Consider the following 20,967-nt stretch of genomic DNA (forward strand, 5'->3'; position numbering starts at 1 on the left):
GGCACCTTTGAAATTCCAAGTCTTTTTATAAAGAGACCAAGCTGTTGGCCTTCATATCTCTACATTACCTTCAAACACCTGCCTAATCACTTCTGGAGAAATTTGTATGTTACCATGTAAAAAAAAAAAAGCAAAATGTTGCTCCTGTATGACTGAATGCATCCTCAGATGATTAATACACACTCAGTAACTAATTTAATTACAACTCTCATGATTTATTTCATCTTCAAGTCAAAACAGCTTTCTTGACTGACAAACATACCTGAATCACAAACTGTTGCAATATCACCAGTGGTTTCACTTGCTGAAACTGCAGTCACGGGACTCTTGTGTCCAGCCAGACTCTGGACATAGCACAGCCTGAAGAAAACAAAGGGAAAGCCTAAACTTCAGACTCAAATGCAAAAAAGGTCCTTTGATGAAAATTTTAAAAATAGTTATATTCATTTCAAACAACATTTTGCACAATTATGGTATTTTTCATATTAATAAAATTTTAGCACCTTTTATGAGAAAAAACAGTAAGCGTTTAACTTCCCAATAAGATATACACAGAACAAATTCAACTAACTTCAAAGGGACAAAGCTACCCTAGGGTGGGAAAACCTGTATTTATAAGAAAGGTATGGGAAAAAGTTACCTATATACTCGTACCTGTTCAAATCCCATATTATGCAGGTTCCGTCTTTGCTGACACTGATCATTATACTGTATGGTTTGCACACAAACAAGCTTGTTATTTCTGCTGTGTGTCCATACAGATGGACTTGTGACTCCATTTCTATCTCTGAAGGCTGAAAAACAGCAAGATAAGAAACTCATGAAAAAGAAAATTAATGTCTCATTTTCTAAAAATGATATGCCTATTTAAGTCTTAGATTTCAAAGAACGGTTCCCATTGCTTTTAATTTTAGCATCTATGTTCATGCTTTGATATGTTTAACACTTTATGATGTGATGAAACACAGCTATCATTGATGTTCAACTTTTTGCTTCCAGTGCTTTAGCCTCAGCAAATATATTGATGTGATCCGATGAACCAGAATGAAAAACTACTGTAGTTCTGTCTCAGTTACACAGCTTGAAGTCAGCTGACTTGTTTTCTGCAAGATTGCTCTTTCCATGCAACACTGAAATGACAGTTCTCAATATTTTAGCATCTAGTGAAGATAACTGAAGACGCTTGGAAACATAAAAGGAAAACCCAGCCTGGAAGTTGTCACTCTCCATACAGCAAGTTACTAGGAATTTCTCAAGTTGGTGCCAAGTTCTTCAGTGATAAAGTTGGAAAAATGTGCAGGAAGTCAAGTTTAAATACAGAAATTGCTAGGTAAAAATTAAAGCAGCAAAATTTAACACCAAACAACACTTTTTATTCAAGTAATATAATTTGAAATGACTCAGACTTCCTGAAAACTGGCTAAGTTGAAGGATCTGCTTAATCAGAATGCTAATACTTTATTTAAGACAACTTGCTGTACAGAGATTAGAATAATCTTGGTAAAGGAAGAGAACAATTTTCTGCTGGTTTCCTCACCCTTGTCAGAGCACATCAACTGCATTTTTGTATGAGGTTACAGGATGCCTACCTATAGCAGATCTACAAAAAAACCCTTGAAAGTTCAAACAGACAAGTACACATATGCTTAAGTCATAGGTTGTAGAAAATGTAAATTTTTTGCACGAAAAGAGACAATCTAATCTATGTAATACTGCAAAAGGCAATGCACAGTCTGGCAACAGAAAGACTTGCTAGTTTGCTCTTGCTACTGATCATCTCATCCATGAAAAACATTTATGGAAGTACCCAGGTGTCATTCTCAGTGACACCTCACACATAAAAATCCTTCTTTAATCCTTTCTCAGTTAAGAGGAGAAAAAAAAAATACACCAAAATTTTCTATAACAGCAACAAACAAGATTTGTGTTTTTATGAAGAACTGATTTTGATAACCTTTTTACTATGGTTCTCCTACTTTCTTTAACATGTTTCCTCTTAATCTGCATTTTAACACTTGAACCAAAAGCAGCACCCACCTTTTACTGCTTCTCCCTATCACACTAACAACAATGATTTATTGATTTTTATATTAATGATACTGCAATGAGACAAACTGGAATTCTAACACCAACTGTATTAAGTTATATTAAGTTCTAATAAGTAATGAAATAGGTACTTCTCAGGCCTGAAATGTTTTTTCCTTCTTACTTCCCCCCCTGCTTTTAGGTGACAAGCCCTAAAATGGTATCTAGATATGGGAAAACATGCATTTACATATCTATCTTTAAACAGCAGCCCTTTCTGCCTACAAGACTGGAGTGGGGAATTTAAATTCTTCTCAGTTTTACCCAAACAGGTCCTCCACCTGCACTCTGTTTGCAAGACACCCCTAACAGTCAGCAAGTGAAGGCTGAAATAATGTGTACAACCAAACACCTGTGGCTGAGGGTCTCATGCAGGTGTGACTTATTGTCAGCAAAGATCACAGAGTCAGAGCAGTACTTCATGGGGTTTTCACCATTGTAAGGCAAGGAAAAACAGAGCACCTGGAGCACAACATGGAGCCACTTCTGAATTCTGACAGCATGCCTTTGAGTTCCCATACCCAATTAACAACACTATCTACTTCATGCCCATGCATTGCATTTATACAAATGTGAAACAGGGCAAAATATTCATGTTTCAAGTACTGCATTATAACAAACAGTTCACTTTATCGCTGATCAGCTGACAAGATGGATACAGAGCAGATGTCAGGAAGAACATTTGCATTCACTGCAGCCCTGACTTGGGTAACTGACTCAATGACAGGAGCTACAAAATTGACACAATGTCCCTCTGCCTGGGGCACATAAGACTGTCAGTGCTGAGAAATTCAGCAAAGATGGTCTCAAAGAACATCATCTGTGCAGATGAACAAAAATCACTTTTTTCTAGGAAACCAAAGGAACTCAAGAACCATAACCCCACTAAGTAAAGTTTCTTTTCAGCTTTGCAGAAGGCAAGTATATTTAATATCTAGTTAAAAAATAACTGGAATCCAAGTCTCAGTACAGGTTATTTACAAGTTCACTATTCTGGGAAGCAGTTAAGGTGCCTGACTTATGATCCAACTAAGTAAAGCTTGCAGGCTTGAAGCTCTGCTTCTTTTCCTAAACTCAAAGTGCTGCTGAGCTTAGGCTGTGTGAGTGGCAGATCACCAGAAACTGGAAGAAAGCCAAGGGGAAAAAATTCTAAAAAAATCACTCTGTTTATGTTCTTCCTAGTCTAAGCATCAGCTGTTTGCCACTACTGAGAAGAGAAAAGTGGGTAGGCATAGCAGACCACAGCAAGGCTCTCTCCAGTGTAAGGACTGAAGAGCATCAAGGAGTACACCACCAAATACGTTTGCCAATACCTGTGTCAAGTTACATTTAAGAAATCAGTTTAGTTCAGTTGTTGCTATGGGTAATACTGCAGACACACCTAAAATAAGCTGTTAGGAAAATTGTCTACTCTTTGTTAAAACTATGGAGAATAGAAGTTACTTCTAAAGAAAGAATGAAAGATTCAGACAGAAGCTTCAAAACTCAGTCAGAATTAGATTTTTAACTTTGAGTTTATTTATGCTTTCTATTTTTTCTATTTATGCTATGTTTATCAGCAAAGAGTATCAAGGGACTTTCTACTACTCTCAGTATTTTCCACTAATAGATTAAGTAATGCAGGCTACTCCTGCCTTCCCTACTCACAACTTTGCCCCTTGGAGAATATGACAAAGTAAAGAGGCTTGGTGGTTAGTATATACACTGTCTGAGAATTCATCCTGGCTCTCTGTAGTCTGAGTGCCTTCTGCACTTGAATTATTGTATACTTTGGGGAATTGCATTCCACAACTTCAATTAAAGCATTGAAAGGCTCTGTCTCCTTCACGGAAGAAGCTACGCCTTAATGTGGGAAGCTTCACTGTGCCAGAGAGCTTCAGTTCCAAGCCCTGTCCTGAACACAGTCAGAACTGCACATGTTGTGCACTCAGGTGATGAGGGCTGACTAAAGGCTGGCTGTATGTAAACAGCAGCATAAGAAAAACAGGCAAACAAACAGGCTGAGGTGTCAGAGGAGCCTCCAAAAGAAATACTAAAAACACATGTAATTTTTTAGTCATTATCCATTCTCATTTTTCCTGTTTAAAAAAAAGACTGTAATACTGAGTACACAAAATCCTTTATTTATGAATTATTCTCAATGTAACTTACCGTATTGCTGGTGAATCTGTTCATATATGCTGTGATGACGCCAGATTTACTACCTGTGAACAGCTGACAACTGTCTGGCACCCAAGCACAACTTGTTACCTTGAATAGACAAAACATCCAGGAAAAAATTAGAACAGAAAAACTATTCTAACTGCTGTTTTCATTATGCCACAGCATTTGGTCAAACTGATTCTTTATTAGTTATCCTATGAAAAGACACGTAAAACACGTAAGCTAAAGAAATCCAAGAGCTAAAATATACCTACTCTAGGTTGTATTTGTTACTATGTCAGAAACAGAGTAAAGAGGGAGTTTTATGTAGCCTGGAATTCATAGCTAAAGAACAGCACAGACTAGTGCAGACTTCAAGATAATCCACCAAAATCTTTTTGCAAGATCTTACCAGTCACTGGATTGTGACAGAGATTATGTAGCTTTCCCTAAAAATCTTTTAGACAATCTTTTTCAAATGGATCCTAAACTAGAGTGGAGTTGTTCTTCTAACAGGAAGCACCTATACTTTTTTTCTGTATTGATTTTTCTTGGGACAAAACTTAAAACTTTTTTACATTCACAGCAATATTCTATAAGAAGGAAACACTACAAAAAAATCAAATTAATTCAAAAGGAATGTTTATCTACTACCAGAAAACGACAAGGAACAAGATAAAACAGTGGAGTTATGAGGAACACACTCCAAAGCAAATCAAAAAGACTAAAAGGAGTTGTGATTGGATGCTTATCTCCAAAAATGGCTAAAGCAAGAGAACCCCACTGCCAAGTCATGCCACCACTTAAACTACCAATATTAAATTGAAGAGCAAGAGACTGATTTCGTTTTACCTGATGGAGCTGTGAGCTCTGTATAAAATTTACAGGAGGTTCACTTTGTTTGCTTTTCAGTCGTAAGATGTTATCGGCATATCCCCAGCTCAGGATGGCTGACCACTGAATGTCAGTGCTGTGCATGCTCCTCACGCCTGAAGGAAGGCACACAACATTGTGTCACGTGCACGGCAAGATTCAAACACTTACACAGTCAACAACAAAAGTCTCAGGTTCATGTTTTATCACAAATTATAATATAACCCCCCCCAAACTTTCAAAAGAAGGTATTGTCTGTAACATATTATAAACAAACAGCTTTCCGAGACCAAATGAACATTCCATCTTCTCCAAAGACAATTTGCAACCTGGACAAAACTTTTTTGAAGAAGAGACGCATCTTTTGAGAACAGAGAAAAAGGGCAGACAAATACTTCCCACCTAGAGAAAGGAGTACTTGTAACTTCAAGGAGAATGTTACTTATTTTTGTTGACTAAATGTGAAGTGATTTATTTTTAGAAAGCCTGCACTAGTATATGTCATCAAGAAAACAAAAGACTGTGAGAACTTGTTTGTACATTCTCAATAAGAATCCCTCCAAGAAGTTTAACTGAAAGCAGAAGATTCTTCACTTCTGCTTTTTTACTGTTAACTTCTCATTGTCTGCCTCTAAAATCCATTTCTTAAGTTTTCCTTTCTGTTGCTACATGAGTTTTTTCACCTGTTCTTCAGTTCTTGGACCCAATCTGCTGGCAAGTTCTAAAGTTAAATTCTCATGCTTCAGTCACTTCAATGAAAACTATGAATTACAGAATGCCTCTATTGTAGTTGAAAATTATAAGACGAATCCACCCTCCAGTAAATGTACCACACATGTGGAAGCTGTTAATGGAATTATAAATTAATCTTTGACAAAAGCAACTAAACTTGGGAAGTTTGCTGAAGAATAATAGTAGCATTAGATTTAATTTTTTTATGGCTCATTTCACATATATTGTGCATATAGAGAATAAAGCCCAAATTCATACCTTGCTCCTTGCTATATATCATCAAAAGACAGAACTTGCTGGACAAGCCACAGATAGCCTTAGTTGGTAAAGCTTGGAGAGAGCCAAACCTTTCTCCATGTGGTTGGCTAAAGCAGACAACAGGGTCTGGAGCACTTGGGGAACCAACATATTCTCCCCACTTCAAGCCCTTTATCCATGGTAATGGACTCTAAAACAAGCACAGACAAGGTTCAAATTATAGAACTTTCAGAAAAACAATTTCATTAGTAATGTAGAATGATTCATGTCAGTTTTCTGTAAGCAATCACATGGTAAAGACAGCTGAAGTCTTTATTCTAAAACCACAAGAGAGACAAGTTCAAAGCACTTTAGTACCATCAGTTAAACTGTTGACTTTAAGGTAGTTCTACTCCTTCTTTAGAGGCATAGGCTGCAAGCTTCTAGTTCAAGCAAAATAAGTTCAGTGAAAAATACAGATCTCTAAATCCAAGGATGCAGTTTCTGACTGGACTTCAGGGAAAAAAAGTGCTTGAAGTGAAGAAAGTTTGTCCTACAGGCAGTAAAAAAACTGAGGATGGGATGGAAGAAAGCACAGTATGTGTTTGCTTGCTATAGGTCTGCACAAAGATTCCACAATTCATCATGGAAACTCTAAACTGGTTAACTGAAATGCTTTCCAACACCTATTTCCCAAAACCAAGACAAACTCAGATCTTAGTTTACACAAAATATCACCAATGCATGAAAGTAATTTTCACTATCACTTCCTAATTTTATGTATTTTCTTGACAGTATAATATAGCAAGTGGTACTTTTAGGAAGAAAATTCTAAACCAAGGGTACAGGGTACAACAATTACAGCACACAGATATTAACTAAACCATCTTGCAATTGAAAATTACTTACTGGGTAAATTATTTCTTTAGTGTGTTCTCTGGTTTCTCTGAAAGCAAACTGCACTAGTAGTCCCATGGCAGCAGGAAGTTCTCCTTCCATGATAAGCCTGGATCCAGGTCTACTAACATGTGCTGCATGAAACAGCTGGCGGGGTGTTTGTCCATATGTTTTTATCATTGTTTCAAGGGCTCTTCTCTGAACAGGATCTTCAACAGCAGAAACATCCATCCCAAAATAGGTCTGTAGCAAAAAAAGAAAGGAGAGGGGCAAGAATAAGCTCATCAGGTTTCTCTTTGGGAAAGATTTTGCAACACATGCACACAAATTCAGAGGCAGACTATTCAGCTGTTTGCTTAAGGTGTGGACCAGAAGAGATCCCACAATGACTGTGCTGACTTAAAAGCCACCGAGAACATAACCTTGTCACCTCCTCTTTATTGGAATAAACTACCACTTCAAGGATTATCATGTGAGCTGCTCCTATGTCCCATGACTAATTTCTGTTGAAGGTTTTCTTTGAGACCTTTACCAATCTGTGCAAAACTGGAAGGGTTGCTGATGATAAACAAAAGAATCAGAAAGCGCTGGAGAAGTTTATTTTCTTTACCACTTTTTAACGAACATATTAAAACTCTCTTTTGGGGTAGGGAAGGAGAAAGAAACCTCATACTTCAAGAGAGTGGAAATTATTTCCTTCTATTTGTCTTTTTCAAGCCTCTCTAACTGTGCATCACATACTTTTTCTCAGCCACAAAGGCCTTGACTTCTCACTTTAAAAAATAATGAATATACAAACTTAATATTTGAAGCTCACGGTACTAACTAAATCAATACTGAAGCCCAAAAAGAGTAAAAGAAAAGGAAGTATTTGGATGGCTACTTGAAAAAGGCATCACTGCCACACACTACTATTTTATTAGCTTTTACAGCCACAGAACAAACACTAAAACCAGGAAACATTTGAATGCATTTACAACCAGGACTACATGCTGAGCAAACCTTGTGATAGTAAGGATTGAAGCTACAGAATGCAACTCAAGATATCCATGTTGCAATTAGGCAGTAAAACTTTGGAAGTCCTAATATTAAATGAAGACTAATATGAAATTAAACTTACTGCAGAAAAAAGTGCTCATTAGAGGGACAGAACACAGGATGTGTATGAAGGAAAACACCATGAGCTCAGGACACACAGAACTATTTCAATCCTATCAAAAGCTATAGCAGCACCTGCCTAAATTATAAGCTTTAGAATTAGGCAGAAGCAGATACACACAGTTACAACAGAGTACTGCAAGCCACTGCAGACAACTACCCACAAGGTCTAAGCCCCAGATCTGATCACGCTCCACACCTAGCTCAAGGCAAGAAAGAGGAACAAAAATTCGCTAATTCTCACAATACCCACTGGGATCCTACAGTTCAACATTGAAATTGTTAAAGCCTTTTCTTATTCCTCAACACTCCATCAGCAAGGGATCTTGTTTCATGCTTGATGTTTTCCAAGTAAGTCAGACCAAACTCTGCCCCATTAAGTTACTAAGGACAATGAACAAACACGCTGCTTAACAAATACTTACTGCAGGATGAAAGACATTAATAGCCTGAACAGAGGCCTTGCCTTTTTGCTTATAACCAAACACCAAGTCAATCCAGTGACAGATTGTCTGGGAAACATGATCAGACTCCAAAGCCTGACGATGAATCAAGATGAACAGACGAGGATCGTTACGGGCCCAGGGTGGAAGATTGACATGGTTAACTCTGTCACCATTTTGACGCACTCCAAAATCAAAGCCTAGAAACAGGGGAGTGAATATTCCAACATTTTAGTTGGCAGTAACTTTAAAAAGATCTGTAGGGTTCTACAGACCCAGACCTCAATGATTAAGCATGATGATTAACAATCAACAAAGCAGCATCATTAACAAGTCTCTCCAAAACATATTCAGCTGTACATACTCATTTGAATGGAAAAATGAGAAAACTGCAAACTCCTTTGCCCTGCTGACAAAATTAGGGAAAAGCTCAGCTTAACTCCTACATAACAGCTTTTTTAGCATACCCCAAAAATTTGTACCAGATTTCTCCCGTACATCTACTACTTAGCATATTCAGCCAAGGCATATAAATGTTCTCAGTTTCAACCCATAAGCTCAATCATACAACTCTTTTGGGTATATAGTTCTGTTGTCCTTTTAGTATACCTTCTCTGTTAACTAGAAAGTCGGGAAGGTAGAAAAATTCTGGTATAAGCTCCTTTACGTCAGTCATTGATTCATACGAAGAGAGGCGCCAGGTTGTATTGGTAGAGTGAAAAGTTCTGTCTGGGATGTCAAAACTTTGATCTGTAAAGAAATCCAAACTCAATTGTTACATTGATGATGAACACTAACAGTTGCACATCTGCAACTTCATGCTGTTAACTGCTCTCTAGTTAGCTGAGAACATTTAGAATTCTTATCTCAATTGCTGCGTGCTACACATTGACTGCAAGTCAAATAGAAGTTGGCTTTTTATGCTACAGAAACTAAGGTATAAACATCAGATAAGCAGCTTTATGGTCTACCTTGATAATTTCAAGAGTGGATCTACTGTTAAAGCATTTAATCTTATCAGGCTCAGCTATCTGGAACTGGAAAACCTATGCTACATAGGGTAACATATAGCATTCCTGAGTTATTAGAACAAGGCCCATATGTAAAAGGTAAGTAAAAGCAAATGCAACCTTACCTTGATAAGCTAAAAACATTTTAGTGAAAGGTGGCAGCCTAACCAGGAAATGAAGTACAGTTCCACTGTTAGAATAATGAGATCCATAGTGATATGGTTGTACAGGGGGCATTGGATCATCCTCTCGTGCTCCTTTACGGTACTCTTCTTCTAAATACTAGAAAAACAGGAGAGAATTAAAAAGAAAATCACAAACCTTCTTCTTAGATGCATTCCAACAACAAAAATAAGTGCTTGCCTAAATTGTTTAGGAATAAACACTTTTCAGAAACATATATTCAAAAGTGATCTGGAATCAAATACACATAAGGGTCTAAACACACACAATCACTTTTACAGTCCAGTTAGGTATTGAAGTCCTCAGCCAATTTAAATGACCTACTTTCCATTATTTATTACATTTGCTTTTCCCCACTCCCCCGTCTTCTTTTCTAACACAGAAGTCTCACAGATAAAACAGTATTTGCAAATAATATAGTAGACCATGGTGACACAGACAAGTTTGAAAGTCCAGACGCAGATGCTTTAATTCCCTAGTATGTTGCTATTTCCTATAGCCTTTAAAACATTTTAAGGAGAAAAAAATTAAAAAGCCCCAATAGTAGGGCATGTTAAAATAAAGTGCTTGAGGGAAAACAGCCTCTCTGTTATCAAACAGAACAAATAGCTACAAATTTCACCAAAGTAACATCAACTAAACAGCAGTAAATTATCTTCCTGATCTTTAGGGATCTTTATATGTATACAAGTTCCCATATAAGGTGGTACCCATTTAAATTCCTCAACAGTATCACATGGATGGGCTAAATTGATTTGACGTTTCAGGAAAAAACACAAGTTCCAAGCACGTTATAAAACAATTCCGAGGAAATGTTTCTTGGAAAATACATTGGAAGTAAGAGCTCCGTAGCCACAAAATACTATATTTGTGGTTTCTTCTTCCCCAACAAATATCTTATAAAAACCAAAGATACGGTGTCATTTATACATGGGACAAAGGCAAGAACAGAAAGTTATCCAAATTACCTTGTAAGTATCCACATAACGATCCTCTTTTTCTTTAGACTGCACAGCTATTGGTTTGACCAGGTTCCTGCAACAAAAGCAGTACTGATATGTTATAATTTTTATTAAAATATTGATTCACATCATTAAGAATAACACCTTTAATGCAATGAAAGGCCAAGGAAAACTTAACACTTCTCAAGAAAGTTCAGAAAATAAAACTTTTAGTTAGTGCTAAAGGCAAACTAATCCATAGCATAGTAACAGGCAAGAAAATGCCAAGCACCTCAGTCAAATCAGAGGCATCCTATAAAGGCAAAGACTTAGTGCACACAAATGTTAAATTAGCATAACAGAAATTTATTAGGGTGGGACGATTCACTCAAAGCCATTCAAATAAGACTGATTTTGTAACTGGCTAAGTAATTTACAATATTATTTCCTTTTCTATTAAATTTTTGCTAATTGGCCTGGAAGTCTAATCATATGAATTTAAACATACAGCTCCTATTTAATTCTGTGAATTATACATAGCCTAATAAGACAGTGTAAGTCCAATATCCTGCATATGAATCTACACAGTTGTTTTATTTCCATATCCCAGGCAAAGCAGCCATTTACTGTAAAAACCCAAGTTATTAGAGACGACGCTTGTCCCTGAATAGTTCCATTTGTGTGTGTGTGTGCAGTTTAGTACAATGAAGTTAAAAAGCTATATAAGGATCATCAGTTCAAGTATTTGAAAAAAAGAGTTTTAAGCATTTCATATTACCTATATACCGAGGGATCATTTAGGTCCAGCGTTTCATTGGTGTAGTCAGAAAGTATAAAAGGAAATACTGGATATTGCATGAGATCATTGAAGGAACGACCTGCATGTTTGTTTAAATGAGTCAGATATTCAAAGTTAGTAATCTGTCCTGTGCACCACAGGTGGGTCAAAGCAGTAATGTTTCCATATTCCAAAAGGTTAGGCAAATTGTTAGTCAAGATGTTGTGGTACACATCATCACGGACCTAGAAGAAAACACCATAGATTTAATCATACAATTTAGAAGTTTAAAATGACCAAGAGTAAGTTTCTCTCATTTTGTATATTTCCAGATATCTGCTGTAATAGAATAATGTCTAGTATCACTAAGATTCTTTAATGTCTTAATATATCAGAGATGTGTTTTACAACATGCCTATGATCAGCCAGAAGCCTAGCTGAGCCAAGTTCTTTCAAAGGTATTAGGCAGAATTTAATTAGTCCATGCAACAGGTCTCCTTAAAAACCTAATGCATGAATATACATGTTACAAAGACACAGCAAAATGTTTGGTGTATTACTCTGCATTGGTGCCACAGTACCTTTGTATTATCGAAAGCCAAGAGTAAAGTTCTGCCATTTGTTAAAAAGATTTCCACAGCATTGTCTCTTAACTGCCACCAGCGCTTATGAACTTCCTTAATTTCCTCATAGGTCCAAGAAAATGATGCTGGTTCAGTTTCTCCATGAAAACTCTGTAGAATTTGCAATTTAGAAAGTCATTTTAAATAGTGGATTTTCCAAACAAGAAACCCTTCAATGCAACCAGCTTATAACAATACAGCATATCATAAGGCAAACTTGAATTTTAATGCAATGTTTTAATAAGTTGTTGTGATTTTCTTTAGCTACTTTCCCCATCCTCTACTCTCCTCAAAGCAGTGGGCAGAACATGACACATACTCCTCAGATGCCCCAGTTCCCTACCCAGCACTAGCAAGCAATGCCACATTTTCAATGGCTCTTTAGCTAAAAATATTGCACAGCCAATCAGAGCAAGCAAAGCTTTGTGGTGAATCCCAGCTCTGACAGTCCTGTGATGAACAAAGCAGCTGGTAGCACCTCAAACCACAGGACCTGTCTGTTCAGTAGATGCAAGAAGAGATCCGTAAAAGCAGCTTAAAGCTTTCAGTAGTGCAATCCGTATCTTGATTACTTTTACATGTTTGTTGGACGTATAAACAATTTACACATCAGTCTTTGTGTATCAGAAGCTCAGTTCCCACTTCATGAAACAATCCTCTTGTATAGGAAAAGGGAGGAGCTAGAACATCATATATAATGTAAAATTCAAGAATAAGATGCTGTGGAGCACAGCACAATCCATACACCTGTGACTTTATGCACTTCATAGTGCCCCAGCTTTCATTGAGGCAAGTTCTCAGGCACAGATCAAAGCAAACTCTGTGCACTTTGCTGATGAACAAAGATCAAAGCAATGCACTGCAAGGTGCAGAAGCCTCTAACATCACCCATTCCTCATTCCCTACCAGCCCCAGGCTCACATCTTTCCTGTATTATTCTATCACCACCAATTCCACAGCCAGGGTTAACAGAAGCAACACAAGCCAAACTAATGAGTTTGGCTAGCTTTGTCCAGAGATCTCTAATTCTAGTACTACTGCCACTGAAATTGCTGAAGAAGAAAGCTCATGGCCATAGTTTGGAAAAATTAGAGGACAATATATTCTAACACTTACCGAATTTTCAATTGTGTCTGAAGCATTATCTTCAACAAAATACATGCCACATTTTCCTACAGCAAAAAATAGTTATGAAAAAGTACATGAAATTGCACAATGCATCTTTGGGTTATATAAACAGTAGTCATGAGTTAAGAATGCTAAGAATAGTACCTGGGGCAAGATAGCACTTGACAGAAACACAATTTATGATTCCACATCTTTTACCAGGTGGTCTGCAGATCTTAAAACTTACTGGCAGTTCAAATAGCACTCATGAAAACAGTAGAGAAGAAAGGCAAAATTGATCTATAAAGTATGTAATCCACAAAGTCAGGCAACAGCTCAATTACTTATAAAAAAATAGCCAGGTTTATATATACAGCAGACTCTTACTGTATTTATACAGTAAGATACACCAAAAATGTATTTATAAAGAATGAAAATTCTGCTTACCTAGCAACAGCTCACCAGCAGTCTCTCTAGAAGGTGCTACACTTACACATCTTCGATTAACTCTGAAATATTTCAAAGTGGAAATGCTTATGGATTATGGAAATGCCTATCCTTATAGATTTATGTACCTTTTAGCAGACCTAAAACCAACCTAAACCAAACAGCCTCCAAGCTGTAGCTGAAGAAAAACTGTCCAACAACATGACAAATGGTTCACATCCCAAAGCGATAAAGAAGTAGAACCTCAACTTTCTAGCCTCAACTTTCTAGACTGTCTTATGAGTGTATTTGTACTTATTTCTTTGCATGTTCTCTGCAGTTATTTTAGGCTGTATTAGTGCCTGTAACTGGTGGCAAATTGACATAACTGCCGAGCTGAGTAATGCAGTGATAAAAGCAGAGAGGATGGAAAGGCAATTTGCTTTTGAACTCCGATGGAAAGACCTACCAGATCTCAGATATCTAGGACAGGCAGTGCTACTAAGCAAAAAATAAGAGATTTCATCAGGTTATCCCACAGGTCCTATCCACAGCACACCAGATGGTATTTGACAGCACTAGTCTTTTGCTTCTGAGTAAAGCAAAATGCCTAGTATTTTTGACACTGGTCACATTTCCCACTTGATTCTTTTAAAAATGTTTTTAAGATATAAAAAAAAGTTTTTTAGACAGCTGTTTCATTTGACTGGGAAAAGACAGGAAAGAGAAGCATGTGTTATCCAAAACAAACCTTATATGTTCACTTGCAGCTTTGTCCTTTACAGTAGAGGAGTGAGAAGAATGCGTTTTGTCTTCAAATAAGTAAGACAATGGAGTTTTTATCACACCTATAAAGACATCACAAATAATAAGGTAGTAACAGTCACTACAATTCAGACATTAGGCTTCATTAAGCATTGAAGATGTTTTAATTACCTTCCTGTTTTTGCCTGTCTGGGAGAAGGTATTTGTTTGGAATAGTTAGGTAGCACCTCTGCAAGCGGCGCCTCTCTCTGTTTGGGCCCTCTGTAGGATCCAGTTGCCAAGAAGTTGGGTAATAGACTGGGTCATACCAGAGTGCTCTGACCAAAAAAAAATAATTTTAGGAGTTTGGCAGCAGAGGCAGTATATGTGCTTATAAATTCTGCTCTTCTTTAACAAGTAGAAATACAGAAGTTGCACAGAAGTACACTGGGCATTTTTTTCTGAAAAAGTATTAAAAGACTGAATTTCCTAGTTTATTTTCATGAGCTATTCCACTGAATGACTTTTCACAAGCTGCTACTGTAAGACTGTTCTTGAAATTACTCACTCTAATGAAAACAGCAATACAATGCATCCAATATTATTTTGAAAACTCTGGTGCTGCAAACATAAGATAATACTAGTTCTGCAGTGGTGAAGATACCTTAGTTTGGTTTCTTGACATTAACATCCTTTGTTCTACACTGTTTAGTGAACAGAGTATCTAGATGCTAATGTGAGTAACATTACACCAAAAACATGGTTTTACTCCATCTATGCAAGATATGAAAATTTTAGGACACTCTTCATTGTATTAGGCACAGCAAAACGTATATGCTGAAAAAAACTGTCTAAATGGGATAGAAATACTACTTGGCTACTGACCCTAAAAGATAGGGTAAAAAAAAGTCAAGTCTTTCACAAGTCTAACTATCAGATGGTTAGCAAAAGTACTTCTAATTTTAGTATAATCTCCATTCCATATGCCTCTGATTAGAATGAGAAGCACATGTCAGGCATCAAGTCTCTCTCACTTTTTCCCCGAGATGAGAAAACTCACCGATCATGCGTAAGTTGCTGAACTAGTTCCTGCCAATGTCTGCTGGCACTCAGCTCTGCCTTATACATCCCCCTGATGTGCTGGATTACTTTCTTCCTTTCCATTCCTTGTGACAGTGACACAGCTTGTGTGATGTCTCCAGCTATTTTAGAAATGTCTTTAGACTTTGTATCTAGACGCTGAAAGAGACTGAGGAGAAGAGCTGCGTTTTAAAATGCCAAATAAACACACTGAAAAGGGAAAGACCAAAAACGCCTCATAAAATACAATCAGTTTGGCAGTAAATATGTAGAGTTCCTGTTACAGCAGATGCAGAACAACTTAGCCTACATAAGGAGATTCATGAATACCTTCTGCTTCTTAGTCATCAAAAAAACCTATTGCTTTTGGCCAAAGACAAGACAATCCAGTCAGAAAATCAATGGCTATGTATTAACGTGCTTGACTAATTAATGTATACTCGTTACAATAAAAATCTGGAATAAGGACACTAATTACCCACTGATTAAATCTCCTAAATCATTCAACAGAACAAAGTCTTAACACTTGTCTGCATGAATTTGACTAAGCTGCCTTTACAGCTCCTGCACGTGCCTACTTTAAAGCACATTGTGTGCGCATCTCAAATCTGATTTCACGGCAAAGTCCGAAATTTAAATAAATGGAAAACTCAATCTACCACAATGTACTGAAATTTACAATTGCGCCAAGGAGCAGTTGTCTACATAGCTCACAAAAATATTCAAATTGTATACTGAATACAGTATTTCATTTGTTGAAAATCAGGGTGAGTTGTAGGGACATTTAATTGCACAGACCACAGCAACAGGAGAGGTGATTGGACAGATGCAATAGTCATAAAATTAAGGGTGAAATGCCAAATACGCAAAAAAACAATTCAGTATTGAGGTTCACACAACGCCATTTATCATACAACCTGCCAAAAGGCATATGCCTATAGTATAATAGCATAATTAAAAGCCTGAAAGCTAGTGATGCTGTTAATTTGAAAAAAAACATCCATAATCACATAGGCAACTTAGCAATGGGATGTGCTGAACAGAGAACATTTCTTAAAGTTCTTGCAGCCCCTCTAAGGTACTTACTTCTGCCGATTATTAGCCATTGTCTTCTCCCAAGCAGCTTTGTTTACACCTTCTTCCATCTCATATTTCTTCTGATCCTGAACAGAAGTTTAACATATTATTTTCTTCTGAGATGGACAAAATAAGGAAGGGGAGGCTAAAGGGTATGCCAGTTTCAAAAAGGAGGAGTGACAAAACTGTTCAACTGATACCTTCACAGCATTTAAAACCAGCAAGGCTTCATTTTAACTACTGCCATTTTATTATATTATATATAACTTTTTAAAAAAAAAAAATATTGAAAATAAGAGATACTAGTAGCTTATTATGAACTCTCATCTTCCTCTGGATTAAATACACTTAAGCAAGAAGCTTGTGAGCTTGCTGTGAAGAGTTGAGAGTATGTGACAGAAATATCGAGAACCCAAAGAGAATTCCCAAAAGCATAAACCATGCACCAAAGAACCCCACAATCTGCAGTTAAACTCTGATCCTACATAAGACAACTGTCTCAAATATACCCAGTTTTTAAAGCAAAGTTTTTATTCACAAACCTCTTTCAAAGCTTTTAATAAATCTGGTTTTGGTCGTGGGCTCAGGGGAATGCATTTAAAGCCACAACTTTTCAGTGTATTCATTAAGTCTCCTGCTGCTCTTTGTTGTTCTTTGGTCATTCCATCTCTGTGATTGTGCATTAACTCATATAAATAGAGCGCTAATTTAGGCCCATGCTAGAAGATGAAAAGAGGGAAAGAGGAGAATGTATGGTTATGCTCATTTCCACAACACTGAGCAATATTTTCCCCTCTACTTTTATTCCCTTTTCTAGTCAGACTGTGCAGATTTCCTCTAATTATTCTCTAATTTAAAGAAAAAGAAAGCTTTAATGGTTAAAGATAAACTTTTATAACACTAGAAAAACATGATGAATTTTATCCTCACACGGTAAAATTTGCCCCAGCATCTTGTGACTTTTCAAATGGCTTGCAAGACCCAGTACTCAGCCCCTACAGCCTTATTTATACTTCAGGAAATATACTTCTAATTTTGCATGCCAAGAACACTACACCTCATTTGATTAATCAAATTAGAGGTGACAGATAATGAAGTTAGGCAGACATAAGTCATAAATGCACTCAACATGACACTTGCACACAGAAGCCACTGCTAGTGCATCAGCTCTTTTCTACCTGATAAAACTTATTTATTTGAATAATGTATACGTGATCAGAAATATGTGAGGTGCCATAAGCTAATCCAATACTTTCTCTCCTTAGTATACAGTGACTCGAACTGTGGCATGTTTTTTATTTCATTCTTGCAGTTCCTGAAGATCTCCAACTGCAACATTCCTACCTCATTTCTCCTTGTGACTCAAAGAAATGACTGCTTTCAAGCTTGCACTAACATAGCACCATTAGAAGCTTTCTTCTGACAAACTCAGAAAAGCAGGGAGAGCCTATTCAGCTTTTTAACTGAAGAACATGAAATACATAATCCCACTTGAAGATCTAATAAAGGCCAAGTAAGAAAAGAGAGTACTGCTTTGGTTGAGGATTTACTGCTTCTTAAAATCTAGCTGCAATCAATTCTTACAACCTACAGGAAGTCTGCAGTTAAGAGTTCCAAAGCAAGGAAAATTCCTTCCTTAATACGCTTTTTTAGGGCAAAGTAATTCCTAACTTCCTCAGTAAAATCCTTCATGTCAATACTAGTATCACCTTTTGTCTCTGCACAGCACAGGGGATATGTTTGATGCAGAACAGCACCAACATACCCAGACTTAATTCTATCTGTCCTCAGGATAGTATAGCAATTGCAGAGGTACACACAAGTCTTTTGTATGACAACTGTCAGTCACTAAACATTGCACAAGTAGTAGTGAACCACTTGCCACATACAGTTCTAAATAATTGTAAAATCTAGACAAAAAATTGAATATAGGGTTTAGAAACTTCTCTCAAAAACTCTTGAGCTTACTTGCAAAGTTGGGCTGAGACAGTCACGCAAAATCTCTTGCTGGTTTACTTCGTGTGCCATCTCCAAAGCCTGCTTCCTCTCCTGCAGAGGACTTACAGGAGACAAGCTATGCACAAGAAGCCTCCCAAGCTGCGTACGGAATGTGTCCTTACATAACAACAGGATTCTGCTCCATTGCTGTTTTGGAGTGCTCATTCTGCTGGTGCCCTAAGTAATGGAGACAACTTTTTAATATTACAGGATTAGCACTTTCTTCTATCAAGTTTTTCACATTAAAATGATCAAAAGGCAAGACAAAGTTTTACCTATCAAAATAAGTATTTTGGTTTACTATAGTGATTATTATTATGGGTTAAAAGGCATTCTACTAAAACAATCCAGAAAGTGCAAATTGTGATGTAGAAATTTAAAAACCAGAGGGTTTCTTTATTGCTCATTTTAATCAACAGCCCTTTTACATTAATCACCAATTTTCTGAATGGACTACCTCAAAAGATTAGAAAACAAGCATTAGAAGGAGGTGTGTGTTTTCACAAGAAAAAACTTGCCATCTTTGAAAAGTACTACAAATATGGCACAATGGAAAGATAATACACCTATCCAATGTATTTTTTCTGAGTTAGAAAGAAAATTAGGTAGAACTGCTTTTACCAAGATGACCTCAGGAAGAGCAATACCACACTTTGTATTATCCAAGCAAAAACTGATTGCCTTGAAAAGGCTGACAAGTTAACACCTGTATGTCAGAAGACTTTCATCACTTTATTAAGAATTGAAAAAAAGAGAAAGCTCTCCTTCCCAACTCTAAAATATACTATAAACAAATTGCTCAAAAAATCTCCACCACCTGTGGATGCACAGATGTTCTGGTTTTATAGGCTTCAGCAAACCTAAATGTTGAAGTTTAAGAGACCAGGCAAATTTTCATAGTACAAGAAAGTCTATTTAAGTTCTGTGTTCTCATTCAAGAAGAACTTTGCTAAACGTAAAGGTAAAAATCAGAACAGATCTATTTTTTATTTTACAACTGCAAAGTAACTGGGAAGCCACAGTTTTTAATGCCACAGTTGGGTGGACAGAGGCAGTAAGAAAAGCATTTATGAACAGAATACACTATGCATGAAAGTTCCTAATAAAGGAACCTTATAAAATATGCTTTAATGTGGACAGCATCTAATTACTTACAATGGATACTTTGATTCCTTCCACCAACATTTTGACCATTTCTTTAAGAAAAGGATTTATTCTGCTAGACAGTTCTTGCTGGCTTTCCTCTTCGGGAACTTCTAGCTGGGATGCCGAAAGTCTGCTTTGACATGTATTTTCTGTTATACCCAGTACATCAAGGCACTCTTCGGTAGAGGCTTAAAATTGAAGAGGTACATGTTGATCAGTACCATCTCAAGCAAGACAATCCTACAAACCTTTAGTTGGCATTATATCAAATACTGCCTTTACTGATATATTTACCATACTTACACTCTCTCTTGCTTTTGCAGAATTTGAACTAGCTCTCAAAAGTCATCAAGTCTTGCTAACCAATGTAGCCATTTCATAGAACAATTTCATTTTAAGAGAGCAGATGCTCCCTTTGGCAGTTAAATCCTCACATAATAATTCAGGCAGTTAACACATGAATGGACTAATACAGAAATAAAACAACTTGTTCAGTTCATTCAGATAAAAACATTACCCAGATTGCCAGTTACATAATACTGAGAGACAAACCAAAGAGAACGATGCTTTATGGCTAAATCCATTAAACTCATGTAAATAGAACAACTTTCCTCTCTAACACTTCAGCATTCCAAAAGTAAGAATTCATTTTTCATCAAAACAGAAACCCAAAAGAAATCTTACCTAAATAAATGAGCCTGTTAACAGCCAAAACAGTCAGCCTCTGTAACCTTTGTGCAAACTCAGACTCAGTGGCTTGGATAGGATTTTCTTGGCTCATTCTCCGCTGCATCATCATGTTGAATTCCTCACTTGCTAGTGAGCGCATTTTCACCAGCAGAGCATCAGACTGAGCAAGTGAAAACTTCCTGGAACCTTAAAGGAGAGAAGCATTAATAGAATTCTGCTAAAATGCAAAAAAACTTCCATCACTCAGCAGCTACTTTAATCCAAAGATTTCACATCATTTAATGAAACAAACATTTGAAATGTATCAGTAGCAAAGGGAACACAAATGTCATTTGGTGTTTGTCTTTCTTATTTTTAACTTTTAAGGCTTTTTGAGAATAAATATATAAATTTAAAATAATACCATGAAATGAGTTAATCTCAAGATCAGTTTTGTTGTATGACTTCCACATTTTTTGCTAAACATTCAAACCCACTACTTTCATTCCTGCTTTTATTGTATAAATAGTATAAACGATTAAAAATTAGTGATAGAACAAAATCTTGCATATTGCAGAGTGGGTTCATCAGAACAAATGATGAGCCAGACATATCAGC

The 20,967-nt window shown here is 36.8% G+C and overlaps 1 protein-coding gene across 3 annotated transcripts in view; it reads right to left on the reverse strand.

Annotated features, from left to right (window-relative positions):
• LYST (lysosomal trafficking regulator) overlaps positions 1-20,967 on the reverse strand; it is a 77,387-nt gene that overhangs the window by 4,665 nt on the left and 51,755 nt on the right. For all 3 annotated transcript variants that reach the window (XM_059841646.1, XM_059841643.1, XM_059841644.1), the window contains exons 29-50: positions 20,365-20,556; positions 19,690-19,868; positions 18,505-18,711; positions 17,079-17,255; positions 16,546-16,622; positions 15,440-15,628; positions 14,572-14,717; positions 14,387-14,483; positions 13,657-13,718; positions 13,219-13,274; positions 12,061-12,213; positions 11,480-11,724; positions 10,729-10,795; positions 9,703-9,859; positions 9,177-9,317; positions 8,550-8,767; positions 6,979-7,209; positions 6,091-6,280; positions 5,080-5,216; positions 4,237-4,335; positions 655-794; positions 263-360 (exon numbers count right to left, since the gene is read on the reverse strand). In XM_059841646.1, coding sequence (XP_059697629.1) covers positions 263-360; positions 655-794; positions 4,237-4,335; positions 5,080-5,216; positions 6,091-6,280; positions 6,979-7,209; positions 8,550-8,767; positions 9,177-9,317; positions 9,703-9,859; positions 10,729-10,795; positions 11,480-11,724; positions 12,061-12,213; positions 13,219-13,274; positions 13,657-13,718; positions 14,387-14,483; positions 14,572-14,717; positions 15,440-15,628; positions 16,546-16,622; positions 17,079-17,255; positions 18,505-18,711; positions 19,690-19,868; positions 20,365-20,556 — 3,258 coding nt within the window. The remainder of the gene's footprint in view (positions 1-262; positions 361-654; positions 795-4,236; positions 4,336-5,079; positions 5,217-6,090; positions 6,281-6,978; positions 7,210-8,549; positions 8,768-9,176; positions 9,318-9,702; positions 9,860-10,728; positions 10,796-11,479; positions 11,725-12,060; positions 12,214-13,218; positions 13,275-13,656; positions 13,719-14,386; positions 14,484-14,571; positions 14,718-15,439; positions 15,629-16,545; positions 16,623-17,078; positions 17,256-18,504; positions 18,712-19,689; positions 19,869-20,364; positions 20,557-20,967) is intronic.

Source organism: Haemorhous mexicanus, chromosome 3 (assembly GCF_027477595.1).
Source record: "Haemorhous mexicanus isolate bHaeMex1 chromosome 3, bHaeMex1.pri, whole genome shotgun sequence".
NCBI lineage: Eukaryota > Metazoa > Chordata > Aves > Passeriformes > Fringillidae > Haemorhous > Haemorhous mexicanus.